At 40.4% G+C, this 19,280-nt stretch overlaps 1 protein-coding gene across 2 annotated transcripts; it reads left to right on the top strand.

Moving 5' to 3' along the window:
* Window positions 1–1,994: 1,994 nt before the first annotated feature.
* Window positions 1,995–18,206, top strand: RAB33B (RAB33B, member RAS oncogene family). Of its 2 annotated transcripts, none has more exons than XM_034661591.1 (3): window positions 1,995–2,211; window positions 2,406–2,673; window positions 15,400–18,206. In XM_034661591.1, the coding sequence occupies exons 2-3, from the start codon at window positions 2,425–2,427 to the stop codon at window positions 15,838–15,840; spliced, it is 690 nt and encodes a 229-aa protein (XP_034517482.1). In that variant the 5' UTR covers window positions 1,995–2,211; window positions 2,406–2,424; the 3' UTR covers window positions 15,841–18,206. The 2 variants fall into 2 exon arrangements, with proteins under 2 accessions (XP_034517482.1, XP_002916180.1); XM_002916134.4 differs by having other exon boundaries at window positions 1,996–2,163.
* Window positions 18,207–19,280: the final 1,074 nt, after the last annotated feature.

The following is a 19,280-nucleotide window of genomic DNA, read 5'->3' as shown; positions in this document are numbered from 1 at the left end:
ATCTATCCATTTTTCCCAATAGCAGAATCTTCGAGTATCAAACCTGGAGGTTCTGGGATCATTCAGTTACGAAGAGTGACATACTTCAGTCACACAGGCTCTCTCGAACTGCAAGCTGAAAATACAAAATGCTTCTTAACAGCGTCAAGTGTCGATAGTATTTCTTCTATTCAAGTAGTGCTGAAGTGTGCATAATTGGTAAAGGGTTCAAACTGACAAACTTCATGCAAGAAATGTTCTCACTTCATTAATTTATTCATAATTTGCTGCAAAACAATGAGCCTTCCGTCAGTAGTCAAGAGCTGACAATCTGGCTGGTAAGACACAACACGTAATTATGAAAGTGATGATAGCATTCAAACACTAAAAAAGCAATACCCCAAAAAGCAAAGAACATTCTGGACTGAAGTAATCAGGAAAGGTTTCACAGAGATGAAACTTTTGAAATATGAATAGGATTTGGATAAACAGGCAAGAAAACTAATTTCTGATACAGTTTAGTAAAAGCTAAACTGAAAAAGCTAGAATACAAAAGAGCAAGGGTCTTAGGGTGCAAGGAAGTGGATACTTTTTTTTTACTCCTCCTTTGCAATTACCTGATTATCCAGAACTTTGAGTTCCTCAACTGGTTTTTGTCCTACATCTCCAGCTTCTTTGAATGGGATAGGTAAATTAGAGAAATATTCCAAGGCCCTCTGGAATGTATCTGGGATGATCAATCTTCATAGAAATAACCTCACAGATGATCAATCTTCATAGAAATAACCTCACAGATAAACAGAATTTTCCAGCCCATGTTTTAGTTTCTCTAAGAGGATACTGAATAAATGTAATCGGCAGACAATTCAACCAGGTGAATAAACTTCTTTCCTTGGCTAACATAACTTGGTATATTAGTGACTGTATAGTTTTTCTACAGCAACATAATTTACTGTAAAGGCTATGGCAAACTCCTGTTAATTCTGCTCAGCCTCGGGTTCTACCACTAATTTCCTCTGACTACATTTTCATTTTACCTAATGGAATGAGCAATTTTTCTCCTTTCCTAGAACTTTTAGTGCTCTCCTATTCCCCTCACTCTATTTAAAGCCTTCCATGTCCTCCTCTCCATAGCCCTTGACTTTACAAGCGGCATGACCATTTGCTCAAAAAGAAAAAAAAAATGCAGTCTTGTCATTGCAAAACAAAACAACTTTTCACAAAACACAAAGTTTGCACATTTTGGACCTTTCTGTGTGAGTTAATGTGTGGTAGGTTTCATCTGAAGAATTCACGGTAATCCAGAGAAGATTCTTTAAGGTTGGGTGGTCTCGTCTATTAATGTTTTTCTTAAATGTGTGCTCTGGAACACTGAACGGCTACATCATCGTCACCCAGGCATTAAGACATAACTAGGGCATAATGGGTTTTATTTTCACAAGAGAGGCCGTCTGGAAACAACTGCCGGTTCAATGCCCCTATGTGGCCCACATGTGATCGGCTCTACTTCTTGGGCCTGGGGCATCAGCCAAACGAGCCCTGGGCACCAGAGTCCCGCGGATACCCTCACATGGCCTAGGCGGCGCCTAGGAAGTTCTCCGTGCCACGGCGGTAGGCGGCCTCGAACTCCCACCCGCTCACTGCCAAGACTGAAGGCGGCCGCACTCCGCCAGGCCCGGAGCTCGCCTCTCCCGGCGTCCCGCGCCTTCCGGCGGCGCCTTACGCCCCACCCCCTACGGTCCTTGTCGCTGTCCCAACTCCCGGGGTCCAGAGAGCCCGGAGGAGGCGGGGGGCACAGCCGACTCCGCAGTCCTTGGCTGCAAGCCAAGGGAATCCGCTTCCATCTGCAAGTCCGGGGACCCCCCCGACAACGTCGACAACGGAGCCGAACCCTACATCCCAGCCTTCCGAACCTTAAGACCCCTCACCAGGCACACGCCCCCGTTTAAGGCGGCTCTTCGGCCGTCTCGCGAGAGACTGCCCGGTGGTACCTCCTTCCTTCCAGCTGCCTTTCTCTCCCCGCCCCCAGAGTGATTGCGCGGCTTCCTTCGGAGGGCGGGAGCCTTGGACGTGGCGAGGCCGAGCCAGCCGGTGTGCCGGGCCTGGGGCGCTCTGCTTGGCCGCTCTGCAGGCGGGCCGCCCGCACCCGCCGTCAAGCCCCGAGCAGCTCCCGTGCCTTTGCAGGTAGCCTGGTGCGGCCGGGAACGACGGCGGGGTGGAGCCGCGGGCCAGGTGGGAGGAGCGGCGGGACGCGGCTGGGGGGCGCCACACCTGCGCTACCCTGGGGCGGGAAGGTGCGCACGCGCGCTGCCGGGCTGGAGGGCGGTGGCTCCTGCAACATTGCGCAGCCGAGCCGGCGGGCCGGGCGCGCGCGCTCGAGGTGGCGTAATTTTTCAGTGTTTCGCGTCTCCTTTCCTCCGCCTCAGTTTGGGGCGGGTCCGGAGAATGGCATCGGAGATGGAGTCGTCTCTCGAGGCAAGCTTCTCGTCCAGCGGTGCGGTGTCAGGGGCTTCCGTATTTCTGCCTCCGGCTCGCTCCCGTATCTTCAAGATAATCGTGATCGGTGACTCCAATGTGGGCAAGACGTGCCTGACCTACCGCTTCTGCGCCGGCCGTTTCCCTGACCGCACCGAGGCTACTATCGGGGTGGATTTCCGAGAACGTGCGGTGGAGATAGATGGGGAGCGCATCAAGGTGAGCGGAGGGGGGACTGTCAGGGGAGGAAGGGTGCCTTGGGATGCCAGGTCCCAACCCCAACGTGGGTTAATCGCTGGCCCTGTACAACGTGTGCGCTCCGTCTTTTCTCAAGCTGATGTAGAAATTGGAGCTGGGGATTGGAAGGATTTATATATAGCAAACTTACAAGACAGTGCTCCACAAACTTTAATGTCCCGCGATTTATCCGGGCAACTTGTTTGTTGTTGTTTAAACGCGGATTCTAATTTCGAAGGTCGCAGGTGACGCAGACGCAACTAGTCCGTGAACCACACTTTGAGTAGCAGAGTGTGGAAGGTATCCAGACTTATTGACAGTGTCTCATGTGTTAGGAGTCAGTGAAGTAAGGCCGAAGGAAAAAACAGTGGCATTTCTCAAGCATGGAAAACACTTAATTAATATTATTTATTAAACAATTGAGCACTGCCCTAGATATTGTGGAAGTAAAACCTTACTCCCTTTGAGGAAGTAGTTAGGTGTTCTCTTGCATGTAGTTTTGCTGCAGAAGTTTCTGTATGACATGAGCTGTTTAGAAAAATCTGTTTTCCTGCAGAAACATTCTATACATTGATAGTTCCTACCTTGTTTGCCGAAAGCACATTCCTAGCGCCACCCTCTCCCAATTCTTAATTCTTACTGGTGGCTCCTGAGACTAGGGATGCAGTAATAGTGGAGAAGGTAGTAGGCCCAAGGCCAAAATTGGGGTTCTGAGGGGTTGGAATGGGTACATATGAAAATGAGGAGCAATGACAGGACTGAGACCTTCTGCTGGTATAAACCGTAGACACACTTCTTCATTCCAGACCACCACTACGTCTGTAGCCATTGGCTGATACCCCTTAAAACACGCAGACCCCAGGAAAAGCTCTGCCTTCCTTATACTGTGTTTACTTTTTTGCTTTAAATTAGGATGTTCATCTTTACCTCTGCCCCCCTGTGGGGGGAATAGCAGACTCATTTCTTCATTCCTACCCTCACATCCTTGAGGCAAGAACAATTTATTTTTTAGTTCTCCAACCACTGCCCTCCCCCCCATCCCTAAAGGGGCTTAAATGCTAATGATGTAAAGGAGAAATAGGGTTGAAAAGAAATCAGCCTTCTATAGGCCCTTTTGCCGCTTAGTGTTTATTTTAATCTTTTATCATTCCACTCAGGCTGCCAGTGGTGGTCCTTTGGGTACTCCGTATTAGGGAGTTAAGAAAGATCTGTATATTATTACAGAGGAAAAGATAGATAAGAAGAGACTGAATCTTTTTCATCAGAATTAGGTTAGGGCCAGAATCCTTAGGGTGAGGGAAATAATGGGGCTTCTCAGGTTTGAGAAGGAGGTTAGTTTGGGAGAAGCAGGAGTCCAGGGAGAAAGTGCATGGGCTTTGGAGCCCAACTGACTTGGCTCAAATTTGAACCTATGAAAGGGTAAGGATGGGCTGTGTGTCTTTAGATGGGTGACCAGTTTTGCCCAAGACTTTCCCAGTTTTAAAACTGGAAGTCCCACATCCCAGGCACCCTCTCAGCCTTAGACGAATTGGGGTTGTTGGTTACTCTAGTCCTAAGGCAGGTTCTTTAATCTTTCAGAGACTCTTTTCTTTTGTGAAAAAATTGGGATGATAATACCATATGAGATTAGATGAGATTAAATGAGAGGATTTCATAAGAACATATATGAAGCACCTGGTTCATAATTGGTAGTCTTAGGAAGATTCTTCTTCGTTGGTGGCTTAGCATCATTATTCCTCTTTGGCGCCATTATTTCTGTGGCTGTGCACCCAAAGTGTCAAGTAGAGATAAAGTAGGGCATAAGCAGACAGCTGAAGGTGAGAGAATTACCCTAAAAGCATGATTTTATTTTATTTTTTTATTTTTTATTTTTTTTTTAAAGATTTTATTTATTTATTTGACAGAGATAGAGACAGCCAGCGAGAGAGGGAACACAAGCAGGGGGAGTGGGAGAGGAAGAAGCAGGCTCATAGTGGAGGAGCCTGATGTGGGGCTCGATCCCATAACGCCGGGATCACGCCCTGAGCCGAAGGCAGCCGCTTAACCGCTGTGCCATCCAGGCGCCCCTAAAAGCATGATTTTAAAGAAATAAGTAGAGGTAATGGAGGCTGGGGAGAAGTTCGGATTTTCCTCCTTTACCTACCTCTGGGTTGCCATTTGTACTTGAACATCTCAGATGTATCAGTTGCAAATTTAAGAGATATCTACATTGAAAAAATATAAAACATGTCTAATATCTAAGCTGAATACTTAACTACTGGGGTAAGTTCTGGCAGTGATAAGTAAGCCAGAACCATAAATATGATGAATCTGGGAGCCCAGAGATCACTCTTCTGATTGAGAGCAGTAAGGAGAAAACATTTTTTCCTGGGATTATCCCTCCTGAGCTTTAGACCTAACCTGTTTGGTTGGTAGAGACTGGGTATTGAGTTTCTTTTTCTTGTAAGGCCTTAGCCATTGACTTGTACCTCCAGCTTTTAAGACTTGAAAGATTTCTATTGTTTTTGAAAAGACTCTAACAGAAATATTCTGAGATTTCTGTAGTAGAAAAGATATGACTACACTGGACATTTTTTTTGCACAAAGTTTTAAGAAACAAAAACATTCCAAAACAGTCATACATTATGTATTAGACTTTTTACTTTAAAGATTTAATTATTTATATAAGAGTGGGTGAGTGGGGGGAGAGGGAGAGGGAGAGAATTTCAAGCAGACTCCCCGCTAAGCGCCGAGCCTGATACAGGGCTCAGGGCTCAAGGCTGAATTTCAGGACCCTGAGATCATGACCTGAGCCGAAATCAAGAGTAGGGTGCTTAAGCGACTGAGCCACCCAGGTGCCCCAGGACATTTTTTTAAAAAACTATTTTTAGGGGTGCCTGGGTGGCTCAGTTGGTTAAATGTCTGCCTTTGGCTCAGGTGGTAGTCTCAGGGTCCTGGGATCAAGCCCCTCCCCCAATCGGGCTCCCAGCTTAGTGGGGAGTCTGCTTCTTCTCCCTCTGCCCCTTCCCCTGAATATGCGTGCTCTCTCTCTCTCTGATAAATAAAATCTTTAAAAAAAAAAAAAAAACTGTAGTGTCTTAAAAAAAAAAATTGAAGTGAATATGGAAGAGCTTTTTTCCATGTCCTGCTTCTGCTTTTTCTTTGTTAACCTGTAATACATCTTAAGTGCTGCTGAAATGTTCATACGTATTTTCTCTTTGGAAAATTTTTAGCCTAATCTGAAATAACATGTCTTTTTATTTTTCATCTTAAAGTGAAAGCTGGAAAGCTTTATGTTACGTTAGTAATAAAATGACATTCTAGACATTATTTTTACTTGTTTGGTTAAGGTGAGGTATTGTGTTAAATTTTTTTTTTTTAAAGATTTATTTATTTGAGAGAGAGAGCATGTGGACACACACATGTGAGTGAGGGGGAGGAGCAGAGGGAGAGAATCTCAGGCAGACTCCGCACTGAGCAGGGAGCTGGACTTGGGGTTCTGTCCCACCACCCCAAGATCATGACCTGAGCCAAAATAAGGAGTTGAACACTTAACCATCTGAGCCAACCAGGTGCCCCATGTTAAATGTTTTTAATTGTGGACTGGAAGTTTTTCAGAGAGCATGTCTTAGGGCAGTGCCCTTTCAGAATCAGTTAAAATGTTTTATGAAGTGTAGCAAAGTCTATATTTGTTCATCTGTTCCTAAGTACTATATATGTATGGTTGAAAAAGGGAAATCTTAATTTGCAGAATTTTGGAAGTTGAATAAAATTATAAAATGAATTCTTTAAATAAAAACACATTTGATTTTTAAATTAAGCCTCTCAACCCTAATCCTTATGGTCCTTCCTTGTATGTGTATCCCCATCATAACTAGCTATATTCCTCTCATACAAGCATTTTACAGTGTCAGACACCAACAGAATAATTAAAGCCTCATGTTGCAGTTAATCCATCTGCTCATTAGGGGTCAGGAGTTTCTATTTGTACATTGGGATGGCTTACTTATCAACTGTAGAGGTATGACATTTGCCATGTTAAATACAAGACGTTAATATTAAGTAAAGGAACATAATCAGAACACTTCTCCCCTCCATGGGTAGAACCAATATTTAATGAGTAATTACAGGAAAGATGACATTTTTGTTGGTCACAAAGAATTACGATACATCATAGGGGTTGGCAAACCAAGCTTGAGGGCCAAATATGGCCTGCTGCCTGTTTTTATATGGCCTGCAAGCTAAAAAAGATTTTTACATTTTTCAGTGGTTGGGGGGAAAATCATAAGAATGTGATTTCATGACAGGTGGAAGCTATTGAAATTCACGTTTTAGTGTTTATAAATGAAGTACTGTAGTGCTCCTGTGTTCACACGTTGTGTTCGCCTTTGCGTCACACTGGCAGAGTCGAGTAGCTCTGACAGACACTGGTAGGCCCCCGGAGCCCAAGATAGTCACTGTTCTGACCCTTTACAGAAGAAGTTGGCTGACCCTGATACAGTGCACAGGTGAATCGCTGTCCCAGATTGGGAGAAGATTTCTATACCTAAAAAGATGACCAGCAAAACCAGGCGATGGATGAGTGTCAGGTTATTGCGTGGGTGTGGGTGGAGGAATCCTTTGTGCTTGGGGCGCTAGGTGGAGTCTCACAGAGGGAGGGCAGAGCTGAGGGGCCTCTTCTGAGGAGGAATCAGCAGGATGCTCGACAGGCTCAGAGGTTCCTGTGGAAAGATGGCAAGTGGCAAGAATGTGAAGGTGCTGGTAGCAACGTTTGTGAAGAGTTTGGAAAACAAAGCTGAAGAGTCTAGGCTTTATTTTGTATGCAGGGTAAAAAGTCCGAGTGTTTTAGGAAGATAAACGTGGCAGCAATTGAGAATGAGTCTAGAGTGAGACTAGTCTGCCCCTGGACCTGGTTTTCTATCTACACTCTCTCCTTTGGCAGTCTCCTGATGTCAGCTGTCAATCCGTGAAGATACCTTCCTCATCTTTGTTTAGCCTGCCCCTCTCCTCCTCATTCTGCATTTCCTGCTGTCTTCTAGACATGCTATTTGGATAATCCCTCCTTTGCCTTGAATGTCTGAAGTGAGTTCATCTTCCCTGGCCAGTCTACTTCTCCTGTTTCTCTCCACATCACCTAGGTTGTCATGATGGTGTCCTCCTTATCCTCAAGGCCTCGTCCGTCTCTTTTTGTACCTAAATCCAGCTGGTTCTCTACATGCACGATTCTTTCATCCATCCTTTCTTCAAAATCCTAGTTCAGGTCTTTCTTACCTCCCCGTGAACTGTTGCGGCAGCTCAGCTCATTTCTTACCCCCAGTCCTCAGTGGGCCTGTTTGGTACATTGTTGCCAAAATGCCAGATTAGTGTTGCACTTTAGGGAGATTAATGTCCCCTGTCTCAGTTGCCCTAGGTAGTTCTCCATTCTATTGTAAAATTCCAACTTTTAAAAATTAATGTAGGACTTCCTTCATCTTGCTCTAGACTGCTTTTTTAAACTTTTTTTCCCATTAATTTCCTTCAAGTCCCCGATTTTCTAGCTGCTTATTTGCCGATCCCTGTGTTTCCCCTTGCGTGCCTCACTCTGCCTGGAATATTCTCTGCTCATATCTCACCACATGTAATTCTTCCTTATTAAACTCAGTGTGTCTATCAAAAATATCCCATCCCTCCTTTTCTATTCTATTTCTTCCTTCTATGAACTCCCTTCAGCACCTTACCTGAGCCTTTAAATGACCTCTTAACTCACTGTATTATGTAGGTGTCTCTACCTCTTTTATTAAGTCTTGTTCAGTCTCACTCAGCAGGATCCATGTCTAGTAATGCCGTAGACTTCTCTGAGTATCTAGATAACTCAGTTTCTAAACTGGTAGTACTCAGGGGATACATATTGAATGTATGGAAACAAGGAGATCAATTGGTAGGCTACTCTGGAAATCCAGAATTGAGGTGATAAGGGAAACTAATGGAAATTTGATAGCTGATGCAAAAGATCATTTGGATTAATACCTTTATCATTTTCAGTCAAGCGAAAATAGTATTAAGTCAGTATAGCCAGATCATTTCTAATTTTGGTCATAAAACTACTAAGATTTCATCAACAATAGGAATCTACTGTTGGGATTTAGCAAATAGCTAGGTTGCCATTTTTGCTGGAACTTCGTATTAGAATTTAAAGTAGAGATTTGTGGGGGCGCCTAGGTGGCACAGCGGTTAGGCATCTGCCTTCGGCTCAGGGCGTGATCCCAGCGTTATGGGATCGAGCCCCACATCAGGCTCTTCTGCTGGGAGCCTGCTTCTTCCTCTCCCACTCCCCCTGCTTGTGTTCCCTCTCGCTGGCTGTCTCTATCTCTGTCGAATAAATAAATAAAATCTTTAAAAAAAAAATAGAGATTTGTGAAAAATTATTGAAGTATATTTTATGTTGTCCTTATGTGTAAAATGGAGGTAATATCTATGGGAGTATGCATTAGCCATTTTTCATAAAACATGATTAAATTGGGAAAAATTGCTCTGAAAACACTTCCTAATTTAACTAGACAAAGGCATGTCACTTCCTTAGGTTCCAAAGTATTATTCTCCTTTTGCAAGCACTGTGTGTCACTCTACTCATAGCTAAACCTTAGGACTTTTCTAAGCTATCATGGGGTTTATTCTCCACTGAGTATATCCCTATCTGTCTCTCTGTCTTTTGATCAAAGTTTTCTCTTGCCTTTTATGGCTGACAGTGTTTATCATTTGTCCTGTCCTTTCTTTGCTGAGTCTCTCTGCTCGTCCCCAGGCCCCTTGCCCTCGCCTCAGTGTCCCATCCGGGCCCGAAGGTTGCAGACAGCATGGTGGTGTGCCTTTTTTGCCTGAGCCTTCACTGTTTCAGTAATTCTGTCAGTGAAATTTTGAAGCTGCTTTTTAAATACACCTTTGTGGGACACCGGGGATCATGACCTGAGCTGAAGGCAGACGCTTAACTAGGGTCCTGGGTTCGAGTCCTGCATCAGGCTCCTTGCTTGGCCTGCTTTTCCCCCTGCTTGTGTTCTTTTTCTCTCTCTCTCACAAATAAATAAATAAAATCTTTAAATAAATAAATACTCCTTTGTAAATGCCTCATTAACTTAGTCATTACTTTTACAGCTTTCCGGTAGAGTGTGAAGAGTTACTATTTCATAGTTCTTGTTTCCTGGAAGTCTTTTTTTTTTTTTTTTAAAGATTTTATTTATTTATTTGACAGAGAGAGACAGCCAGCGAGAGACGGAACACAAGCAGGGGGAGTGGGAGAGGAAGAAGCAGGCTCCTAGCGGAGAAGCCTGATGTGGGGCTCGATCCCAGAATGCTGGGATCACGCCCTGAGCCAAAGGCAGATGCTTAAAGACTGCGCCACCCAGGCGCCCCCCTTCCTGGAAGTCTTAATAGGGTAGAATGCATAGTTCTGAACAGGATTGATTGAAAGCCAGGTATTGGTGAATCTGTCCTATCCTAAAACAAACAAGCAGTTTTCTTATGGATAAATAGCCTCATCATCACCACTTTTATTGGGGACTTTTGCAGTTCTTTGAGGCAGGTCTAAATTCTGTGTAATTATTATTTTTTTTAAAGTTTAGTTTGTTTTTATAGAAGAAGTGGTTAGTTGTTATGGAAAACAGAAAAGTAGAACTAAAGGGGGAAATTGCCTTAAAGACAGCCATGGTTATTTGGTATTATTTCCTTGTGTGCTTTTCATTTATTTATTTTTAACTTATATTCTTTGCTTAAAACATTATTAATCAATCTTCATTGATGAAATGGTTTTTGCATACCTGACGTACAGGAAATGTTATTAAAAGAGAGAAGATCTTGGGATGCCTGGGTGGCTCAGTTAGCTAAGTGTCTGCCTTTGGCTCAGGTCATGATCCCAAAGTCTTGGGATCGAGTCCCACATCGGGCTCCTTGCTCAGCAGGGAGTCTGCTTCTCCCTCTGCCTGCCGCTGCCCCTGCTTGTGCTCTCTCTTCTGACAGATAAATAAAGTCTTTAAAAAAAAAGAGAGAGAGAAAGAAGATCCGCTCCAGTTTCTTTGGACAGCTTTTATATAGGTCATCCAAGTTATTCCCCAAATATCTTTCTAAATGTTAAAGATACAGTTTGGAGTGGGTTTTTTTTTTTTATCACTCTAAAAAACAGATATAATTCACATACCATAAGATTTACCCTTTTAAAATATACAATTTAGTGGTTTTTAGTATATTCACAAGGTCTAGTATATTCACTATCATCACTATCTGATTCCAGAACTCCAAAAAGAAACCCCATACTCATTTTAACAGTTGCTCCCCATTCCTCCCCTTCCCTCAGCCCTGGCAGCCACCAGTCTGCTTTCTGTCTCTGGATTTGCCTATCCTGGACATTTCGTAGACATAGAATCTTACAATATGTGGCCTGTGGTGTCTGGCTTCCTTCACTTAAGATAATGTTTTCTAGATTCATCCATGTTGTAGCATGTATCAGTACTTCATTCCTTTTTATGGCTGAACAGTACTCCATTATATGGACATACATTTTGCTTATTCCTTCATCAGTTGATGGATATTTCGGTTGTTTCTACCTTTTAGCTATTATGAATACTGCTGCTATGAACATTTGGGTACAAGTTTTTGTGTGAACCTATCTTTTCGATTCTCTCAGGTCCATACCTGGGAGGGGAATTACTAGGGTCGTATTGCAACTCTGTTCTGTTTTGTTTTGTTTTTAAACAATTTATTGAAGTGAAATTCAGATAACATAAGATTAACTATTTTAAAGTAAACAATTCCATGGCATTCAGTAGATTCAAAATGTATAACCACACCTCTATCCAGTTTCAAAATATTTCCATCACTCCACAGTACAGCCCCTCACCCATTCAGCAGTTTCTCCCCATCCCCCAGCCCTGGCAACCACCAAATCTGTGCTCTATGTATATGGATTTCTCTATTTTGGATACCTTATATAAATGGAACCATAGAATATATGTCTGGCCTCTTTCACGGAGTGTATTTGGAAGTTCACCTTTGTCGTAGCATGTATCAGTACGTTATTCCTTTGTGCATAAGACATACTCTGATGAACTTTTTGAGGAACTGCCTGTTTTCTAAAGTAGCTGCACCATTTTACATCCCCACCAGCGGAGTATGAAGGTTCCAATTTTCCTACATCTTCGCCAACCCTTGTTATTGTCCAACTTTTTTGTTTTTTTTAATGGCTGTCCTGGTGTGAGTGTAAAGTGGTATTTCGTTTGTTTATGATTTGCATATCCTTGATGGCTAATGATGTTGAGCCTCTTGCCATGTGCTTGTTGACCATTTGTATATTTTCTTTGGAGAAATGCTTTTCAGATTCTTTGCCAGTTTTTGATTGGTTTATTTGTCCTTTTACTATTGAGTTATAGGAGGTCTTAAATATTTTGAATGGTAGACCCCTATCAGATATTATTTGCAGGTATTTTCTCCCATTCTGTGAAAAGACTTTTGGTATAATATTCTTTGAAACACAAACATTTTTAATTTTGATGAAGTCCAGTTTATCTATTTTTTCTTTGATTGTGCTTTAGATATCATATATTAGAAACTGTTGTCTAACCCAGTGGTCAGAAATATTTATCCCTATGTTTTCTAAGAATTTTGTAGTTTCAGCTCTTAAATTTAGGGTTTTTTAAATCCTTTTTGAATAAGTTTTTATATATGGTGTGAGGTAGGAGGTCCAACCTCATGTTTTGTATGTTGTCCCAGAACCATTTGTTAAGACAACTGTTCTTTCCCTTATTGAATTTTCTCAGTACTCTTGTAGAAAATCAGTTGAACACAGATATATGAATTTATTTCTGGACTCTAAATTTTGTTCTGTTGCTCTATATGTCTAATCTTATTCCAGTGACACACAGTCTTCATTATTGTAGCTTTGTGTAATATGCTTTGATATCTATAGGAGCATTTTTAATTGTATGTTGAGTGTTTTTATTCTTAACCTGTTAGTTGGGGTAAAAAAGTTGTATTTTTGTAAAGGAAAGTTGTATTTCTAAAGAATTATACACTTACTTTATTAGCGCTTTGCATACTCAGTGTAGCTAGTCTATGAGTGCTTATTTTATAGGGTCTGAAACTAAATTTTACTTTCACTGTTGAAGAAGCTAAGGCCTAGCTTCACCTATGGCACATAGTAGGCATTGAATTAATATTTGTTGATTTAAATAGTGTTAGATGTTAGTAGTTCTTAGTTTGCTTTGCTGACAACTATTTGCTTCTATCTCTGATTTATATGATACTGAGTCTTTATGGCCTATCTGCCATTTATATTGCTTACCTCACAAGGGGAATATTTTATAATAATTTATTTTTTGATGTGGTTTCTAGGAAGGCATTGAGGCAAAACCTTATGATTTAGCGAGTAAATGTGAGTGTAAGGGTAAAGGTTTTTTTTTTTTTTTTTTTTTTTTTTTTTATTTATTCGATAGAGATAGAGACAGCCAGCGAGAGAGGGAACACAAGCAGGGGGAGTGGGAGAGGAAGAAGCAGGCTCATAGCAGAGGAGCCTGATGTGGGGCTCGATCCCACAACGCCGGGATCACGCCCTGAGCCGAAGGCAGACGCTTAACCGCTGTGCCACCCAGGCGCCCCTAGGGTAAAGGTTTTAAACAGTGTGCATGGTTAAGTAATTTTAGGAGGCCATTCAGCTACAGGTAAGAGAAATTCGATTTTAATGATTTAACCATGTAAGGTTTTATTTTTCTCATGTTATAAGGAGACCAGAGGCAGCAGTCTATGTGATGGTACCCTGTCAGCAGGATTCCAGGTTTATGTGGACTTCTGCCATTCTTGTGTGTGGCTTTCTTCTTCATGCTCATAAGATGGTTGCTGAACCTCCAGCCATTATATCCCATTCCAGGCAGAAAGGGTGTGGTGAGAGAGGTGCAAAAGGCATGTGACAGATGCTCTATCTTTTTAAAATCAGGTATCCATAGTTTTCCTGGAAAACCCCACTGAAAGACTGTGTACGAATTATTGGCTAGAACTATGTCATTTGGCCTCCCTTAGTTCCAGGAGAGCCTGAGAGATCAAGTTTGTATAGTATTTTATATTTCAGCCTGGAGCAGAATTTAGTTTATGTTAATTAGAAAGAAAGGGAGAATATTAAGAAAATGGAGAGATTGGGTCTTAAAAAGAACTACCAAAAACAAAAAATCAGAGTTGATAAAATTTACGGTCATGGGGGTGCCTGGCTGGCACAGTCAGAAGAGCATGCAACTCTTGATCTTGGGTTTGTGAGTGTAAGCCCCACATTGGGTGCAAAGATTACTAAAAAAAAATTTTTTTTAATTAAGGTACCATGGAAGAGATTGGTGACCAATATTTTCACCTCTAATCACATTTTTCAAAATGTATTATTCATTTATTACATCTTAATTGAGTACTTACCATGTGCTGCTATACTCTGAGCACATATCTTATATCCTACTTACTTTGTGGGCGATCTACAGAATCCCCTCATTTCCCTCTACTTCTGTGTCACTCTGTGAAAGATCATCAGTTTAGGCTTCTAGTCCATAGTCTGAATTTATATAAATAGTACAAGTCTTTCAGTCAAAAGTTATCTAAGCAGATCTACCTCTAGTCTTTTCCACCCTCATCACTTAACTCTTTTAGGAAGCAAACAAAGGCAGGGTAATTCAGTGTTTTAAGAGAATCATAACACGTGACTTATATTTAGCTTTAGATATTATTTTCCTTACCCCCGCCGCCCCTATATTTCAATTAGGAGATATTGGAATAGTCTTGTTGGTAGAGATGTTTAAGTTAAATAAGTGATTTTCTAGCCTTTTAAGATTTTCAAGGGGGATTTCATAGAATATCTATATATATATTTGGGTACTAGACCTAATGACTTCTAGCATCTGTCCTAAGTCTACTGTTTTAAATTAGTCTAATAGAAGGTAGAGAAGGGCATATAGTAACCAAATTTATAGGAATTAGACACTTAGTTGGGGTGCCTGGGTGGCTCAGTTGGTTAAGCAGCTGCCTTCTGCTTGGGTCATGATCTCAGGGTTCTGGGATTGAGCCCTGTGTTGGGTTACTTGCTCAGTGGGGAGCCTACTTCTCCCTCTCTTTCTGCCTGCCGTTCCCCCTGCTTGTGTGTTCTCTCTCTCTCTCTCTCTCAAATACATAAATAAAATCTTTTAAAAAAAAGGAATTAAATGCTTAACATGTTTGTTAAAACCTGATATGTTTTTATTTAATATTTTATTTATTTTTAATAGTTTAAAAAAAAAATTTCATCTATTTATTTGAGAGAGAGAATGAGAGAGCAGCAGGGGGAGAGGGAGAGGGACAAGCAGACTCCCCAGTGAGCAGGGAGCCTGACTTGGGGCTCGATCCCAGGACCCTGAGATCATGACCCAAATCGAAGGCAGACGCTTAACTGACGGAGCCACCCAGGTGCCCCAATTTAATATTTTAAAATCAGTTTTTGAGGCATAATTTTATCCAAACAGATTTAACTTACTGAAATTTAAGTGCTGAACTGCAATATTGGTTCTGACACTTGCATTAATTATGAGGTAACTATAGTATCATGAAGTCCAGATCCCATAAATTACACCGAAAAGGCGTCATGGAAGGGAACAAAGTAATTTAAGTGAAGAAGTACTAAAGACCATGCACAATTGATTCAAATTTTCAGTATGTATAATTAGAATGAAATTTTCAGTTTTCTCTCTTTTTTTTCATTTTCAGATCCAGTTATGGGACACAGCAGGACAAGAACGATTTAGAAAGAGCATGGTACAGCACTATTACAGAAACGTCCATGCCGTTGTCTTTGTGTACGACATGACCAACATGGCTAGTTTTCATAGCCTGCCATCTTGGATAGAAGAATGCAAACAACATTTGCTAGCCAGTGACATACCACGGATTCTCGTTGGAAATAAATGTGACTTGAGAAGTGCCATTCAAGTACCTACAGACTTGGCACAAAAATTTGCTGACACTCACAGTATGCCTTTGTTTGAAACCTCTGCGAAAAACCCCAATGATAATGACCACGTGGAGGCTATATTTATGACCTTGGCTCATAAACTTAAGAGCCACAAACCATTAATGCTTAGTCAACCCCCTGATAACGGAATTATTCTGAAGCCTGAACCAAAGCCTGCAGTGACATGCTGGTGCTAAGTAACAGTCTTCCTTATACTGTCTCATTTTGACTAAAGAAATACTTTTGAAGTATGACAGTGATAAGTCATAAGATTTAATCTCAAATATAAAGGATCATCCTGACATTTTACTATTTATCATTGTCATGCTAATTTTTGTATTTTGTATCTACTTAATTACATTTGTCATTGTGACAACACAGGGAAAAAGTTGGTTTTCACGTGAAGTTGAAAACGAAGTAAAGGTAGGATGAGTCGAACATCTTCCCATTGAGAGCCCAGTGAAGGAGGCTTCACATGAGAGCAAGATGGTGTTCAGGAGTAAATGGCTGTTCAATCCTGGGTCCTGGGATTGAAAAAAAGGTTTAAGGGTTTAGGACATACTTACTAGGTATGTCCTTTGAATGGGAAGTGTTCTCAATAGGACAAAACTGGTATTTGCCTCTCCCTAGAGTTCTTTCTTTGTATTTTTGATGTATTGCATTATTATTGGTACATTTGAGAGCCAAGACGGTATTTAGTTCCAGTGTGGGGAGAAGGCATAGAATATTTTCTGGTTCTCCGTGCATAAAGAATGACTTCCAATGATTCCAGATGCTTGGTATTTCTAATTAATATATCATTCAGATCTACAGAAGTCATTGTTATTTTTAGAAAAATAATTTGAACTGTTTTCTTACCAAATTCTATTAAAATATGCAAAAGTAAGTCTGACTTTATTATAAATCAAGCGACATAATAAGGTGCTTTATATTTTATTTTGATATCTTTAGTGAAAAAGCAATTGAAAGCATCGGAGGAGTTGTAACTTGAGGGAAAATCGGTAAATGTGGTTCCTGGCTACCACAGGAGACCCGTTCTTAGCTTTTAGTAATTTCAAGCTGTGTGTCTGGCATAGTCTCTCTTGCTCTCCCCCACAGTCAGTCAATTTAATGACTGAAGGTTGAATTAACAAATCAACTTCTGTTTGGATTGTAGCTCTGAAGGCATACCTCTAATTCCTAGGAGTCTACATATATTTCTGTGATAGTATTCTGTTACAGCGTATCAGTTTTTAAAATCTTTAAATTTTATGGTCACAACAAGCTATTGCTCCTCAGTATGAAAAATAAAGTAGATACTAAGAAAATACCTTGTCTCTCTCCCTCAGGGGTGTGAAGAGTAGTTCAAGAAGTTTCTTACCCTAAATACATTTATTTTGAATTTAAGACTTTGCACATAGAAAATAGCAAGCTTGCATACAAAGCTATTATGTGAATGGAATGTAAGCCATGAACTTTAACTGAAGTGTGCACATTCACTAATTCTGGTAGATTGCTGTCCTTGATAATTTTAGAGGTAATTAAGCCAAAAGATGATTATACTTATAATATTTTCAGAATGTGGGAAATCAATTAAATATGTAATCTAGTTTAGAATTTTTGTTTAATCATCATGGTGATTCTTATTGGATGACTTAATTATAAAAACATGATAATGCTATTAAATGAACCAAAAGAAATAATTATAGGAAATAATTATTCAGTTTTAAATATTAGAGCTTAAGGAAAAAGAATTTGGCTTTATCTGTGTTTGGGGAAGATTAATCCATTTTTCTTATGCTAGAATTAAAAATGGTTTGAATTTAAATTGTTGATTTGTAGCTATTTTTATAGTAAAACAGGGACAACTGTGCTAATTGTGGTGGGTGTAGCAGTTTTTTAAAGAAGGGAATCTGTTTATTGCTTTTAAAACATTATTCTAAAGTGTGGGAAGAAAGTTTACAAACTTTCCAAGCACATTTATGTTTTTAAGTGCTGTTAATAATGGTTAAAAAAATAATTTAACTTTGTTTCTTTTTATAAGAACGTAACATAGGTATCCTTTACGGTTCTGTGAACTTATTTTTTCACTTTAATATTTATTAATTTTAAAATATTTTTATCTCATTTGTAATGATTTACTGTTTTAATTTTTTCTACATATGTTTTTTATTTTTTAAAAGTATACTTATCATTTGAATGGAGATAAAAGTTTTAGATATTTTCCAAAATATTCATAAAACACTTCATAGTTGAGAAATCACTTCCAGAATGGTGGCTATAAAACAAATAATTACAAATTTTTAAAGCACAAGTCACACATTTTGTAACTCCTTTGTGAATTTATTTTAATCGTAACCCTTAATTGAAAACATCAGATATATTTTGGGAAAGTCTTAGTTTGAAAACAACTGAAGGAAGCTAATCCAGAGTCTAATTTAGTTAGCTATTAATGATGATGCTTTATTGACAGTATATTGCTAATATGTTTCCTCCTGAAATCTAAAGTTTAATAGTTTCATTGTGGAATAGTGTCATTGTAACGTTTCCTTTATGACGTTCAATAAACCAGCTTTGCCATAAAGAAATTATGTTTCATTCCCTTTGTTTGGTTATTAGGATGATTACAGAGTAAAACAAAAAAATCTTTTTTCCCCTCTGGCTTCCAGGTAATGTATAATACATTAGAAACAAACAAATCTATTTGGAAATACATTTGGGGTTAAAGAACTTTTCAGGAAAAAAACCTAAATATTAAAATTAGCTGATAAGGGTAGGCTTTTCCTTTGCGTGACTGAGTAATCAGCGTGTTTACGAGTACTTCAGGGCAAACAGAAACACTGGAAGAGTGGTTGACATCTCTAGATTTAGAGGTAAAACAAACAAAATGAATAATTATAAAATGTATGACAAGAGGGAAGGAATTACGTTGTAGGTCTAAGATTGCAATTTCTATCTTCACGTTACTGATTCAGGCCATTTAGGAGAGTGTGGACTGGGGCTTGGGCCCCTGAGGTTGATACTGCTTTACCCAGTTCATTTATTTCCCATTAAGTTACCCTTCTGCTCAAACACAAAATTATATTATTCATGAAAGACTGCTTCCTTCAGATATTAAGATAATAAGTTGGTCAAGTCTTTTGAGGGCAAGTTTGCTAGAGCCTGTGTGGCAAGAGTTAATTGATTGGAATAACCTGATTTATCAAACATTTGTCAAGGGCCCACATGTGTTTTCCAGTTGTGTTAGGCACTGAGCTACATAAATGAATATGACGATGTCCTTAAAGAACTTACAAAATAATATATAAACAAGTGGGAATTCTACAATATAATATGGTAAATGTAATCAGGGAGCCGAATACTTAGGACAATGAGCACAGAGCGTGGAGCCCTGCTTTGACTTTGATGCAGGGGAGTGAGTGCAGGGGAATGAAGAGCTAGGTGGTCAGAACAGTGGGAAGTGAGGCTCTCAAGACAGGCTGTGGTTGAGCCGCCACGTTGTGTTGTGTTGCCGTATGTAAGGGGGGATTAGGACTGACTTGGGTGCAGGAATCAAACTCTTGTTTGAACCAGCTTACTAGGGGGGATTTATTGAGAGGAGTCTGACTCATCCTATGGGACTCCAGGACAAGGATGCAGCTGGACGCAAGAGCTGGGA

This window comes from Ailuropoda melanoleuca, chromosome 5, assembly GCF_002007445.2.
Source record: "Ailuropoda melanoleuca isolate Jingjing chromosome 5, ASM200744v2, whole genome shotgun sequence".
Classification (NCBI taxonomy): domain Eukaryota; kingdom Metazoa; phylum Chordata; class Mammalia; order Carnivora; family Ursidae; genus Ailuropoda; species Ailuropoda melanoleuca.
This window is presented reverse-complemented; position numbering and strand designations above follow the sequence as displayed.

Excerpts from the sequence above, each read along its gene's own strand:
- RAB33B (XM_034661591.1), top strand. The coding sequence starts at position 2,425 with ATGGCATCGGAGATGGAGTCGTCTCTCGAGGCAAGCTTCTCGTCCAGC. Across the intron at positions 2,674-15,399 it reads TAGATGGGGAGCGCATCAAG|ATCCAGTTATGGGACACAGC; the intron begins GTGAGCGGAGGG and ends TTTCATTTTCAG.